The 14,616-nt window shown below is 54.5% G+C and overlaps 1 protein-coding gene across 10 annotated transcripts in view; it reads right to left on the bottom strand.

Moving 5' to 3' along the window:
* The window catches only part of ANKS1A (ankyrin repeat and sterile alpha motif domain containing 1A), a 171,947-nt gene that overhangs the window by 20,293 nt on the left and 137,038 nt on the right, over nt 1-14,616 (bottom strand). For 9 of the 10 annotated variants that reach the window (XM_042237560.2, XM_042237561.2, XM_027958432.3 and 6 more), the window contains 2 exons: nt 7,511-7,577; nt 2,598-2,704 (listed from right to left, as the gene is read on the bottom strand). In XM_042237560.2, coding sequence (XP_042093494.1) covers nt 2,598-2,704; nt 7,511-7,577 — 174 coding nt within the window. Of the gene's footprint in view, nt 1-2,597; nt 3,198-7,510; nt 7,578-14,616 lie in introns of those variants that run through there. The other variant, XM_042237565.2, reaches the window with a different exon arrangement.

Here is a 14,616-nt window from a genome sequence, read left to right as displayed (position 1 = left end):
CCCAGGGACAGAAGCCACAAGGAAACAGATTTGGCTCAATATAAAGAATGGTCTAAACCTGCCTGAGCGATCTAGAGCATAAAGGGGCTGTGCCTTTGCAAGGGGGAGGGCCCGTCCCTGGGAACAGGGCAGAGCTCATCTGGAAGGACCTCGGGCACAGAGGGGACGATGAGACCACGTGGTGTTAAGGTCCCCTCTCCCCTGGGAGGGAGCCGAGTGACTCTCGCAAACGCCCTAGACTCCTCCCACAACTCAGAGGACCCCGTCACAGGGAGATTCCATAGCAGCCCTTGGTCTCAGACGTTCCTACTACATTTAGAGCCTGGCTGGCTTCCTGGCAGCCACTTGTGCATCTTGTAGAAAAGTCTCCAGGGCATTTCACAATGAAGGGAAACATTTACAACCTACTGAAAACCAAACCACACAAGGATAATGCCACCAGCTAACGCAGTATAAGTTATACCATATGTAACGAGGGAATGTTTCTAAACAAAACACTCCCTTCTTACGTGTTCTCATCCTCTCTTTTCTGGTTATGAAAACTTAATTAGCCTCGCAGCCCATCTGGCAACTTACATGTAATCACCCAGGATGCTGCGCACGGCCATTCAGGTCGCTGAAGGCCTGAGAAGCGATGCACTAGACTGAGGCACAATCAGCCTTCCTGCCTGCCAGCCGCCCCTCTGGAACTGAGAGGACAGAGAGGACCGGCTCGCACCCAGGGCAGCAGGAGGGGCCTGGAAGGCCCTGGAAGAACTGAGCTGCGGGCCTCCCTCAATGATCCCCTTCCCAAACAGAACAGGCGCGTTCTGACAGAGGCCCCGCATCATGTGTGGATGCCTGGCCCAGGGCCAGACTTCTTCCCCAGGTGCTGGCCCAGCTACTTTCTGGTTGGAGCCCAAGGCGGGGCAGAGAAGCAGTTTTAAAGGAGTTTTTATACTCAAGGAATGGGAACCTTAGCCTTTCCAGACCAGCAGGAGGAGGGGTGAGAAGTCAGGAGCTCAGCCTCTAAGATCCCCCAGCGCAGGGAGGGGACACTCACGGCCACCCTCCCTCGCCCACCTGACGGCCAGTCTGAGGAAGGGCCCTGCTCAGAAGCGGAGCATCGAGGGCCCAGTGCCCTCACTCACTGGCTGAACACTCACCTCCGTTTTGGGTTTGCTGGCCTTCCCCAAGGAACCTGGTAAGTCAGGGATTAGGTTATAAGAACCATAAATATACTCAGTTCAAGTTAAAAAAAAAAAAAAAAAAAGCTATTTAAAACCTAGTATTTTTAAAAGCTGAAAAATAACTGGCCTCAAGTTGGCTTGGGAAGGTGGCTTGCAGCAGCCTTCGCTGTCTGCCCTGGGACACAGACAGCCTGGTGGGGTGAGCTGTCCCAGTCAGGGTCCCCCGTAGTGCCTTGGGCCAGCTCCCTGGGTGGCCCACTACTTGTGAGGTGCCCAATGCCACCCCGTCAGTGAGAGCCCCACAGAGACCCATGCTGGACAGGAAAGGGCAGGGGGAGCCCTGGGTCCACTGACCACCACCCTCAATCACGGTGGCTGAGGGGGCTGCATGGTCAGGGATCTGCTTCAGGGAGCGAAGGCACCTCAGTGTCCACTCGGGACTGCACCCTGGAAATCGTGAGAGGTGGGACAGGCCCACCAGGAAGAAAGGAACCTCAAACCAGCTCCCAACACAGCGCCGGCAAGAAGGCGACTTCAAGCATCCAAAAGGCACCACTCCCATTCCCCTCAGCCACCAGTAAGAAACAGGCCGTGTGCGTGGCAGCAAAGCAGGACCCTCGGGCCTGGAGTGCCAGGTTCGTGTCCTACCCCCCCCAGTTCCCAGAGATGTGAGCGTGAGCAAGACACTCCACTGCTCTGGATCTGGAAAACGAAGACAGATGTGAGTGCACATCTCAGGGCTGCTGGGAGAGTCAGTGAGCGCCTCCCTGCACCCAGAGTGCCAACAGGACACGTCAGCTCTGTCCCCACCACGGCGCTCGATGCGGGGGAGGGCTTCCCGAGGAGGGTCAGGCATGGGCACCCTGCCCGCAGCTGCTTCTTGGACCTCCACAGGGAGCCCTGGGTCTGGACCCAGGGTCCGGGGGGGCCCCTGCTCCACAGAGAGGACACTTGGGTTTTTCTTTCTGAGCTGTTGTGCTTTGCAAGAAGAGAGTGCAAAGTTATACCTCAGCAAAGCAGCCGATCCTTCCCACCCCCACTCAGCCTCCTGTCTGGGCCACCCATGAGGCCACCAGCCCACTACCAGGCCTTCCTGCCAGAAGCCTTCTGACTTCAGTGACCACAGGCTTGACAGTAAAGTTTTGGGGAACAAAGGGAGCTTCTGGTGTCTGGCTGGGATCTGAGACCCGGGATCTGAGAGGGAGACAGGAGTGGCCCAAGGGATGTGTCAGGAACGCTACTTCTCTGATGTGAACTTGCAAACAGTTCTCCCGACAGGGTGTGCCCAGAGCGGTGCTGACAATGCGGCGCCACCGCTGGGTCTCAGCCGCGCGGGCCCCTCTTCCTGGGACACAGGTCTACGTACAGTTTCCACCTCCAGCGGGGCCTGGGGTGCGGGAGCGGCCTCCCCCAGGGCTGGGCACTCACCAGGAAGCGGACATCGTCAAAGCCGTTGAGAAGCAGCCTGCTCTCATACTGCTGCAGCCCCACGGCCTCCAGCCACTCCCCGACGCTCTGTTCCAGCGGCCGCGCACCTGACGAGAGAGGAATCGGCAGACGCTTGAAAAGGGAGAAACCATCGAGGCGGTAGCAGCGGCACTCGGAGGAAGACAGATGGCACCGCCACACCATCGTCATTACCACGGAGCAGCCACACTCGGGACCAGAGCAGGCGAGCGCGGGCCCGCGGCCCCTCCTCCGCGGGTAGCACAAGGGCACCGGGCGGCCGCCGCCCACTCCCACGCCCCCTGGGGTCCAGCTGCCCGGGGGCCAGGGGAGCCGAGCCCCCAGGCTCTCTGGGTCGGCGCTTGTCCGCCTGCACGCAGGAATTTCACAAAGTCCGTCCCCACGGGCCCCAGAAGGGGCGGGGGACGAGGGACCAGTCCCACGACCTTGCAGCCCAGGCCAGTCAGGGGCGAGCGCGCCTCTTCATGCAGCGGAGGGACACAGGCACAGCGAGGGCTCCGCGCCCGGCCCCGGGCAGTCAGCGCATGCAGCCCAAGCAGCAGGACCCCGGCCCGCGGAGAAAGGAGACTTTTACTTGTCTTCCCCCAGCAGTCCCGGAACAAGCAAACCATGGCCACCAGGCTTTCGTGCGCAGAGGCTTAGGGCGGCGCGGGCCGGGCGGGCGCATGGGCGAGGGCTGGGGGCCGGGACCCCACTACACTCCGGCCGCCGCAGGGGAGCGGGCTGTCTCCCAGGGCAGGTCGCTGTCCGCCGGGCTGCCTTCCCGGGCGGGGCTGGGCGGCGGGGGTTGGGCGTTCATCTTCCTCTTCCGACGGTGGCTGTTCCCGTGACTAGCCTGCTCGGGTGGAAAGCAGGCGGGCAGATCCAGTTCTCAGCTAAAGAAGACAAAACCCAGCTCAACACAACAGAGAAAGGCAGCGGTCCTCTGTCATCGGAGTGGCTTGAGCCTATTTCCCGTTCGGCGCTGCTCTCTCTCTGGCCGAGTGATAAAGGCGGCAGCTGTCTTCCCAGCGTCTCCGGGGCTTGCCCCCCTCCTCTGAAGATGAACATGAAAGGGAGGACCTCATTCGCTCTGCTCCTCCGGGAGGACCGCGAGCCTGCCAGCGCAGGGAGGAAAAAAGTTCAGCGCTTCCTGGGAGACCGTGGATGCTCTGAGCTGGTCACCTTAACCCCATCTACTTCTCCGGTTCTCATGGGCAAGAAGAGATGAAAGAAGGAAAAAGGAGGACCAACTACAAAACGTCACCTCCGGAGCAGTCTTGCGGTGTTCCCAGCACTTTCTGCCCTGTGGGCAGGCCAAGTGGCTTGGTTAAGGTAGGAGACCCTGGTGAGCCACTGTCCCAGGCTCCCCTCCTCTGTCCTCTGCAGAACAGATGGTGGTCAGGGCCCTGGCGGCCAGCCTCCCGATGCACACGGTAGCAGCTCTGCGAGATGCTGAGTCTGGGGGCGGCCTGGGCCCCCTGCCCCAGAGCGGGGCCGTCTGCTCTAGGAACCTCAGCAGCGGGCTTCTGTGTGCCTGTGAAATCAAGTGTCTCCCAGCCGCTGATTCATTCCTGCCCGTAATCCCCTGGCCAGGCAGCCGTAGTCCCGCCTGCTGCTGGTGGCTGTGCGCGCATCCAGAACCGCAGCAGAATGCTTTGTCTAAAGGCTCCGGGGCTCCACGCTGCCTGCTGTCGGCTCCACAGTCCTTGCTCACTCTCCTAACGTCTGGCCCTCCCCCCCCCCCCCCCCCCTCCCCCCCGCCCTTCCACGCTCAGGAAAATACATCAGGGATCGGACATCGCAGCAGAAGCTGCTGCTGCTGCCACCAAGGGAGAAGGAGACAGCAGCCACCAGCGCGGGAGCAAAAGGACAAGTTCTCCAACAGACCCTCCAGTATCGGCTGCTGGCCAGTGTGCACATGTACGAAAGCCAGAGGCGGCCGAACTTTACCTCCAGCTCCAGGGGCTGCAGACAGCTGATCAGGGAGAACAGAGAAGGAACGTCCTACAGTTTGGGCCGATAGTTTCTAGGACAGCCAGACGGGACAGAGGAGTGACACTCTCCTAAGGACACAGCCTATAGGTGAAGTCACACCACCCCCCATCACTTCAGGAGTGACTGTGCCTCTCTGCCAAGAAGATAAGCCACGAGGTATCACAAAAACAGGTGATACAATAAGGACAGGACAACAGAGTTCTCAGGTGAGTGCACCCAACAACTTAGGAAGTGGCTTCTCTCCAGGCTGTGAGAACCCAGCAGAGAAGCGCCAGGCCCACAGCAGGCTGGCCAAAATCAGGGGAGGACACGGCCAGGGGCACCAAGGGCAAGTGGGAACTGGGACCAAACCTCCAGTCCAGCCGCGGAGACCCAAACCCAGGGACTACATGCCACCTCTAAACGTGCTGGGAGACACCTGCCCCCCAGCAGGCTGGCCTGCTGCTCTCCCAGGACACAGGGTCCCCTGGAGCAGCCCACGTTCAACACCTACTCAACCACCGAAACGGCTGACGGCAGCAAAAGAAAGTCAAGCGTTTTCTTTCACTGGCTGGACAGCACAGGCTGTTGGTGAAAGCAGCAAGGCCCGCCCTCCCTGGATTCCTGACAGTGGGACGAGCTGGCAACAGGTCCGTCGGGGATACAGGTCACCAGCTCCAGTGCCAGCCACTCAGGGGCCCACGGCCCAAAATAAGAGTGAGACTCAAGCACCACCTTGGGGTCTCAGCTTTCAGGACTGCGAAACCAGTCACAGGGGGCAACACCCTGCTTAGCTAAGGGCTGCCTGCCTGTGAGTCTGCTCCTCCTCCTGGGACGGCGACCCCTGAGCCCAGGTCTCCTCTCCTAGATCCAGAAACCAAGGACGGTTTGAAATCTGACGCTGACCATTCAAAATGAACAAGAAATCTACTTGGGGCTTAGCCGAAGGCTGGTGCTCCCTGAGGTCCTGGGGAAAGTCCCCCCTGACACATTGGACCGAGGTTATGGGCCCCACTCCATCCTTCACAGTCCAGTCGCCGCACGGACACCGCAGGCTGGGACTCTGCAGTGCGGGTGGACGCACCCTCTGCTCAAGTGGCCACTTTTGTGTACTCACCCTCAACTTTCCTAAGCTGGGGTCTGGAGGATGCTACTCAGTGCTACTAAAAACACTGTGTGTTGGGACCCAGAAACCTAGGAGGGTAGCTGGACCATCTCTCGCCATTCATGTGGGTTCATGGGGGCTGAGATTTGGAGGGTGGGGCCCACAGGGCAAGGAAAGGGCTCACTGTCACCAAGTCTAAGAAGAAGGACTCTTCCAAAAGAGTGTTTTCCAGAAGGGCTGTCACATCTCCTGATTCACCAAAGCCAAGAGGCAACGGCCTGCTTCTGCGCCAACCTCCCGAGCACACACAACTGATGTAAGCTCCTCAGATGCAGAGGGGCCCAGGGAAGCGGACAGCAGCCTCAACTGAACTGACTGCAGCCAACCCATCCCTGCTGCCCCTAGAGAACAGCTTTGAAAATGGCCACAGTGTCTGTCTCGGTCCTGAACATTATCCCCAATAAACACTTGTTCCTGGCAAAGCCTGCAAACCACAATTAAGCTCCCCAGACTGTATGTATTAAAGTGCCACGAAACAGAGCCACAAACTCTTAGCCAGAAGAGCCACGTGTGCAGACTGCCCACATAATCCATTCCTGGTAAAGATGGACCCAACCCAATCGGGCTTTCTCTGCTAGAGCCCAGGGAAACACGGCTGCTGAATGGAGGGTGGCTCGAGGAACCAGTGCATTTCTCAATAGGAGGAAGTAATTGTTTCATGGACAAAAACAAGCACCGCTTTACCTCAAGTATTTGTATGTATTACTTATCCTTAACAAATGAAAAGAGGTCAGTACAATTATCGAAATGTCGTAGATAGGAAACTGGGCTCAGAGGAAGTGAGTACCTCGCCCTGGACACACGTGCATCTAGAATCCAGCTTTGAGACAGGGCCGAGGCTCCCCACAAGGCCCGTGGCCTCAGCAGCAGCTTCCTCGCCGAGGTGCACACTTCCCCATCATCCACCGGACTTCCTGCCAGGGCCAGGGGCTCACAGAGCAGTCTTGGAAACAGCCTCCCGACTGCACAAGGAAGCCGCCCTTAAGTGCAGAGGGTGCCTTCCCTGATGATTGGAAGAGGCCAGCTCCTCAGCTGCTGTCGGCCCAGGTGCCCTGGTGGCAAGAGGGCCTTCAGAGGCTTAAGGGGAGGGTGTGAGAGGTGCTCTGAGAGGCACCATAAGAATGTCACCTCACCTGAGCAAGCTGTATAACCATAATTCTACCACCAAGGAAAACAGCTTAGGTAGGGCCTCCCTAGAGCCTTTGTTTCAAAGGCAGGTAGAGCTCACCTGTAGGGCTTTGAAATGAAAAGAATACCCCAAGTAACAGTGCTCTGAAGTGAACATGACGAATAAATGGAAAAATGGAGAAACAGACACGAGGAGGCAGAAGCAAATCCAGCCCTCCCAGGCGATCAGGTGAAGAGCCCTCGCCGGGGCAGCCACCGCCATGGGTCAGGAGGGCCCGAGCCACGCTCCCGGGGAGAAGCGGAGCCGCCCGGGAGGCCAGGGCCAACTCAAGGAGCACCCCCAGTGAGCCAGCCAGAGGAAGCCCACGCTCAGGAAAGAAACAGCGGCAGTCGATCCCTTCACAGACAGCCTAAGATGCCTCTGTCCACTCTCCCCTCCACTACGCAAAAGGAGTCATGGCTCCTAAAATCACAGCTGGGTGGGCGGTGTAGACCCGAGTGTGATGTGGTCTGGGCTGACCTCTCTCACCCCTGAACGTCTGTCCTCTGGGTCAGAGAAATGTCTGAGCCAGAAGGGAGCGAGAGGGCTGCGTCCCATGGGGGAAATGGCTGCGTGGTACGGTACCTGAGATCCTCTGCTGTTCCTGAGAAAAGTCGATCCCTTCTCCAATAGAGCTCATGATCTTCTCAATCTGAGATGGAAGAGAAAGGAACAAGACAGGCTGTGAGGCTCAAGTCACGCTGCCAGCTCACCAGCAGCGCGTGCAGGGGTAGCCCTCCAGGATTTTTCCAGATGATGCCAAGGTCCAGCACCGACCTGCAAGGTTTCAGGGCTCACACTCAGGTCAAGAAAGGCTCTTCTCTGGCCTCTGCCCCCGAGGGTCTGAAGATGTGCTCTGAAGGGAGTGCGTGGGTAACAATCGGGGCTCAGCTGCTGGAAACACCCAAGAGCCTCCCTTCCGAGGCAATTTATACATCACTTCCCCCACCCTCCAGCCTTTCCAGACCCAGTGGAGACCGTGTGGAGGGTGCGAGAGCAGGCCAGGGCAGGCGCCCTCCACGGCTCCTGCTAGACTCTAAATTCCATGAGAACGGAGGCTGCACCAGCTCTGTTCTGGGCTGAACCCCTCGCACCTGGAGCAGGGCCTGGCAATTCGTAAGCACCTTACAGATAATTGCTACTGCGTGACCACCAGCTCTGAGGTGTGGGGACATTTTCCAGAGCTCAGACCAGCAGAGCCCTGGAATGGGCATGTAACCCTGAACGGAGGAGCTTTTGCTCCCTGGAGGTGGGCAGTCCTGCACACAGCTCTGCACTGCGGGGGAGAAGAGGGCAGACACTTGTCCTTCCCCTGGACCACAGCACACAGAACTGGTCTCTGAGCAGCCAGATGTCTCCAGCATCGCCCCCACCCCCATATGGACCACCTGTCCCAGCCATCTGGCTTTGGTCACTCGGAGCCAGATCCAAGGCCCCTGCTCCGGGAAACCTGGCCAGGAGCAGGACAAGGCGGGACAGGAGGAGGAGCTGCCCCCCGCCCCGCCCCTGCCCCCGCCCCCAGCGTAGTGGTGATAATGAGATCATTCACTGCTCTTTTTCTAAAGAAAGGAAAAAAAGACCTTCTGTACCAGGACGTGGATGCTTTTTCCTCTAAGTGCAAGTAAGGAGCCTTAGGTCTGACAGTCAGAAAAATAACAACTCTCCAGCCAGCCTCCAGCTGGCACACAAAGGGAGAGCATTTGAGCCTGGCTGAACAACACGGGATAAGCACCTCCTCTACCCGGCAGCCAGAGCGCAGGAAGGTCTTCTCCTCCACCACCGAAACGCCTGCTGGCTCAGGCAGGCACGCAGTCCCCTGACTGTAGACGCGCCCACGAACTCCAGCCCCCAGCTCTGCAAAAGCAGGGGAAACACCTCTCACCCCCAGCTCTGCAAAAGCAGGGGAAACACCTCTCACCCAGACGACCGGGGCAGCCCAGAGGCGGGCCTGGGAAGCAGCTCTGCCACGCCCCTCCAAGAGAAGGCCCCCCGCCAGCCCACCCCAGAGCACCCCTTCCTCTGGCCCTGCCCGTTTCCTGTCGAGTGCATTTGGCCTAAGACCTGGCTCTAGATGCTCAATAAAAAGTTGGCTTGCTCCCCACCCCCTTTCTGTTGTCCATAGCGCTCTGATCTAGTAAAGTTTTACAACGTATTTTTACTTATTTTCGTACAAGTAATAATTTGCATGATTCAAAATTCAAAAGATGCAAAAGGTTATTCAGAGAAAGGCCTCTTTCTGACCCCTGTCTCCGAGCTGCCTATAGTTCCTCTCCCTGGAGGCAACCAGCGTAACCAGCTTCTCAAGCATCTCTTAGGTTTATCTGCAAGTAAGCAATTACGTGACTGAACTCCACACCACTCCCCAACTCTGACAGAGCTGTTCCAAATGTGCTGCTCTGGATCTCGGATTTTCCACTTAATAACACATTCTGGAATTCTCGCCACAGTTCAAAAAGAACACTTTTTTCGTTTTTTAGACGGACCAGTCTTCGGAGAAGAGGCACGCATGTGGCGTTCCCAATTGTCTCTCTAAACAGTGCTACAATGAATACAGCTCCACATACACTTTTGAACCGAAGTACGTCTGTAAGGTGATTCCTAGTTATTTCCTGAGAGTTCTTCCAGACACAGAATCTGGAGTTAGCAGCAGGGAGCTCACAGGTCATACAATCCCAGCTCCCACACCACTTTAGTCTAATGGGACTAAAGACCTCCCAGGGAGGGGGCCCTGGCTAACTCTCCCAGTCAGTTCGCCCCATTTGCAGAAAGCACCAAGTTATAGAACATTTACCTTTCTACAGATTTAAACTTTTTCCCCTGATGTCACCTACTCTTCCACAGAAAACGCTTTGGGATATGTGGAGACAGCGCTTGCCTTCCAGATAAACTGCTCTCCAATTCCCAGGCCACAAGGCCCAACCTGGTGTCTGATGACACACCGGTCATTACAGTGCAGAAGCCTAACACCTGAGCAAAGAGCAGGCACTCAACAGAGATCTGCTGAGGTGCCTTCTGTTTCCTTTTCTGCATTTATAGGAGAAAAGTAGGCTGCTAAGGTGAGGAAATGTCCTTACATGGGGTGTTGGGTCCTTATCTCTGGAATGGGCCTACCAACCGGGATGCCTGAGGGGGTAAATGTGGGAGAACCACCACAGGAAACACCAGGAGGGATGGAATCCAGAGTGTTCTATCTGCCCTTCTACCCACCAGGCCCGGCTCATGGTGAGAGGGGCAACTGACTGATGAAAAAGCCCAGTGTCCACTTAGTTAATGCCAACAATGAAAAGCTACTTTCCCAAGGCCACAGTCAGGGTGGGAAAAGCTCAAGTGGAAGGTGACTCCAAGGTGTCTTTTAAAATAAAGTCAAGTCTCCTACATTATATATTTCATGATTATCATATGATTAATCACCTAACACCAAGGCCCCCACTGGCTTGTAGAGTCAGTGTCTCCTGGTTGCCCAGTTCATGACATTCTGCCAAAGGCCCTTTTGAAGTCAGGGAGAGCAGAGCTGGACACCTCTCTGCTCCGCTTCCTCCTACATGCCCCAGGGGTCGCCCCTCAGGACAACTGCAAGTGGCCAGGAAGAGTCCAGCCTCCCCAGCGGCTGGGCGCTTTGGTCTGCAGCAGGTGCACAGGGCACTCTCAGAGCTGTGCCATCCAACCTAGAAAGTGCGCTTTGTTTTCTGTGAACTGCGGCAGCTGAGGCCAGCTGCGAAGATTCTAGTTTACAGAGGATCTGAGGGTTCTCCCAACAACCTGAAGCCCAGGAGCCCTTCCAGCCTTGGCGAGAGCGCAGGGTGAGGAGGGAAGTGCAGGCAGAGACTGGCACAGCCCTGTCCAGGCCCTCAGCCCGGGCTGTGGAGGCTGGAGGAGCTGGACCTCATCACCTCTCCCTGCCACAGCCCTGGGGCCCCAGGACCAGCACAGGGGGAATGTGGTCATTTCTGGACAGAGGAGCAGCCACAGAAGGCAGATACCGCTCTGATCCTCGCACTTTGGGTAGTTTAACTATTTAGGCTTGAGTTAAGAAACAATCTGATTAGGCTGTTTTCCCAGAAACATTCTGCACCTCGGGGGAATGTCGGGGGAAGAGGCTGGCAGAATAGAACGGAACAGTTCAACATTCTCTGGTTTTTTATTGCTTAGGATCTGTGACATTTTTGGAGAGAGGTGGGAAATGGTCACGCTTTAATAGTGCACTTCATGTCAACTCTATAAAGAGCTTGTATTTGTGTTTAGTAAAGCCTGAAAGTTATCACCATAATGGACTCATCTATTCTATAAAATGCTTGCAAATATTCCATTTTCAGCAAGTATTCAGGCTTTCTTTTTTTCCTCCTACCTGGGTTGTATAAAATATGTTCCTTGTATGGCTGAAAACAACCAAAACCACACACTAGGGACCTGCTGCCAAGGCCCTCTCCCATCTGCTGGTTCAGAACACAGGACCCCGGTGCCCACACGCTGGCGGCAGGAAGAGACACTCTATATAATATACAGACAGGCTCCCTCTCCCGTCACCATCACCTGGATGCCAGGAGCAACTCAGATCATGCCCGGCTTTTCCGTGGACACTGGGAGTGAGGGGAGGGAGAAGACAGCGCCTGGGGGAAAAGTACTTCCTGGGCTTTGCTGGGTCTTCTATGCCCCGGAGGTGAGTTGGGTACAGGCAGTCCAAGGAGGACCACAGCCTTGGGACAGCGAGGCTCCCTCCTAGGAGGTGGCACAGGTGAGAAGCAAGGGCGATGGACATGGGCTCCATGTGCAAAAACGTCGGGAGACCAGGAATCAGTCTGGTCCTAAGATGAGCCTCACCGAGAGCAGGAAGGCAACGGGATCGCCTTTCTTCTACCTCTTGGGGCAAGCAGGAACATGAGGGGAGGTGTTTCTGGAACTGAATTTGGCTCCTAATGTCAGACACATCCCCCCTACCCCCACCCCCGTCTATTGCCCAGTGAGCTGTCAGCTCCCGAGGACCCTCTCACTAGTGACAGCTCCTGAGGGCCCTCCTGTGAGATGGAAAACACACAGTCCCACTGGGCCTGTACCACCAGGACTGGGGACGCTGTCTCTCTCTTTTGCTGCCCCGGAGACTGACTCCTTTATTGGCCTGGAGACACCCCACACTTGCACTGTAACTTCCCCACTAGCTGTTTTATGGTGTGTCCCGGGGACATGAGAGGCCCAATGCAGGGGAGGACCCTGGATCAAGCTGTTTCTTCTAAAGGCCACACGGTGCCTTGCCCAGAGCTGGTTTATGAAGGGACCCGGTGACAAACGAGTTACCACTTGTTAAATGCCCAGGCCAGCCTCAACGCCTCACTAACACGGTAAGAGGGGAAAGGCATGTGACGCCTCTGGACCTCAGTCTGGATCCTCTAACTCCCCTCTGCATTTTTATCTTTTCCCCACCTCCCTGGGTTGCTGGCACAGGGACCTCACACCCACAACTACCTGCTGGCCACTTCCCTCAACAATCCTGCCCAGCCTAGCTCACTGCCAAGTGAACTTGCCACCCCATTTCTCAGGTGAGGACGCTGCAGCTCTGCCCACAGGTCGACAGCCAGTGCCCACCCCATCCCCCACCGATGGCACTACTCTAAGGGGCCGAGGCTGCTCTCTGTGTGAAGAACCAGGGCCAAACCCCCTCCTCAGGCCAGCCGGCCCTGCTCAGACAGTGCCCCCCATTCCCAGGCACACAGGAGGAGTCCTCGCCTCCCCAGAGGCCCAAGCCCTTGCCACCAAGTGACCGACGATGCCAGACTGGCTGCTCCGCGGTGCGAGGCTCCCTGATGCTGCCGCCACCACCTCCCAGCCCAGAGAGCACATAAGAATTCATTGCCATCTCTTGTCTTCTGCCCTCAGCAGCAGACAGGGCTCCTCCACCCGGAGCGGAATTTGATTCCCCACATTTGATAAAGGGTCTGAGTTATTTTTTCACCTCTCCCCCCAGACTGAATTGCACCAGGCCTTGAAAAGACAAGGATGGGAGGGAATGGCAAGGCATACTTAAAGTGATGAAAGACAATAACCTACAGCCCAGATTACTGTACCCAGCAAGGATCTCATTCAAATACGAAGGAGAAATCAAAAGCTTTACAGACAAGCAAAAGCTGAGAGAATTCAGCACCACCAAACCAGCTCTCCAACAAATTCTAAAGGATATGCTCTAGACAGGAAACACGAAAAGGGTGTATAAACCTGAACCCAAAACAATAAAGTAAATGGTAACGGGATCATACTTATCAATAATTACCTTAAACGTAAATGGGTTGAACGCCCCAACCAAAAGGCAAAGACTGGCCGAATGGATACAAAAACAAGACCCCTCTATATGCTGCTTACAAGAGACCCACCTCAAAACAAGGGACACATACAGACTGAAAGTGAAGGGCTGGAAAAAGACATACCACGCAAATAGAGACCAAAAGAAAGCAGGAGTGGCAATACTCATATCCGATAAAATAGACTTTAAAACAAAGGCTGTGAAAAGAGACAAAGAAGGCCACTACATAATGATCAAAGGATCAATCCAAGAAGAAGATATAACAATTATAAATATATATGCACCCAATATAGGAGCACCGCAATATGTAAGACAAATGCTAACAAGTATGAAAGGGGAAATCAACAATAACACAATAATAGTGGGAGACTTTAATACCCCACTCACACCTATGGACAGATCAACTAAACAGAAAATTAACAAAGAAACGCAAACTTTAAATGATACATTAGATCAGTTAGACCTAATTGATATCTATAGGACATTTCACCCCAAAACAATGAATTTTACCTTTTTTTCAAGTGCTCATGGAACCTTCTCCAGGATAGATCACATCCTGGGCCATAAATCTAAACTTGATAAATTCAAAAAATCAAAATCATTCCAAGCATCTTTTCTGACCATAATGCATTAAGATTAGATCTCAATTACAGGAGAAAAACTATTAAAAATTCCAACATATGGAGGCTGAACAACACACTTCTGAATAACCAACAAATCACAGAAGAAATCAAAAAAGAAATCAAAATATGCCTAGAAACTAATGAAAATGAAAACACAACAACCCAAAACCTGTGGGACAGTATAAAAGCAGTGCTAAGAGGAAAGTTCATAGCAATACAGGCATACCTCAAGAAACAAGAAAAAGTCAAATAAATAACCTAACTCTACAACTAAAGCAACTAGAAAAGGAAGAATTGGAGAACCCTAGAGTTAGTAGAAGGAAAGAAATCTTAAAAATCAGGGCAGAAATAAATGCAAAAGAAACAAAAGAGACCACAGCAAAAATCAACAAAGCCAAAAGCTAGTTCTTTGAAAGGATAAATAAAATTGACAAACCATCAGCCAGACTCATCAAGAAGCAAAGAGAGAAAAATCAAATCAATAAAATTAGAAATGAAAATGGAGAGATCACAACAGACAACACAGAAATACAAAGGATCATAAGAGACTACTATCAGCAGTTGTATGCCAATAAAATGGACAACATGGAAGAAATGGACAAATTCTTAGAAAAGTACAATTTTCCAAAACTGAACCAGGAAGAAATAGAAAATCTTAACAGACCCATCACAAGCATGGAAATTGAAACTGTAATCAGAAATCTTCCAGCAAACAAAAGCCCAGGTCCAGATGGCTTCACAGCTGAATTCTACCAAAAATTTCGAGAAGAGCTAACACC

This window comes from Ovis aries, chromosome 20 (assembly GCF_016772045.2).
Source record: "Ovis aries strain OAR_USU_Benz2616 breed Rambouillet chromosome 20, ARS-UI_Ramb_v3.0, whole genome shotgun sequence".
In the NCBI taxonomy this organism is placed as follows: Eukaryota; Metazoa; Chordata; class Mammalia; order Artiodactyla; family Bovidae; genus Ovis; species Ovis aries.
The sequence above is the reverse complement of the archived record's forward strand: the minus strand, read 5'-3'. Positions and strand labels throughout refer to the sequence as shown.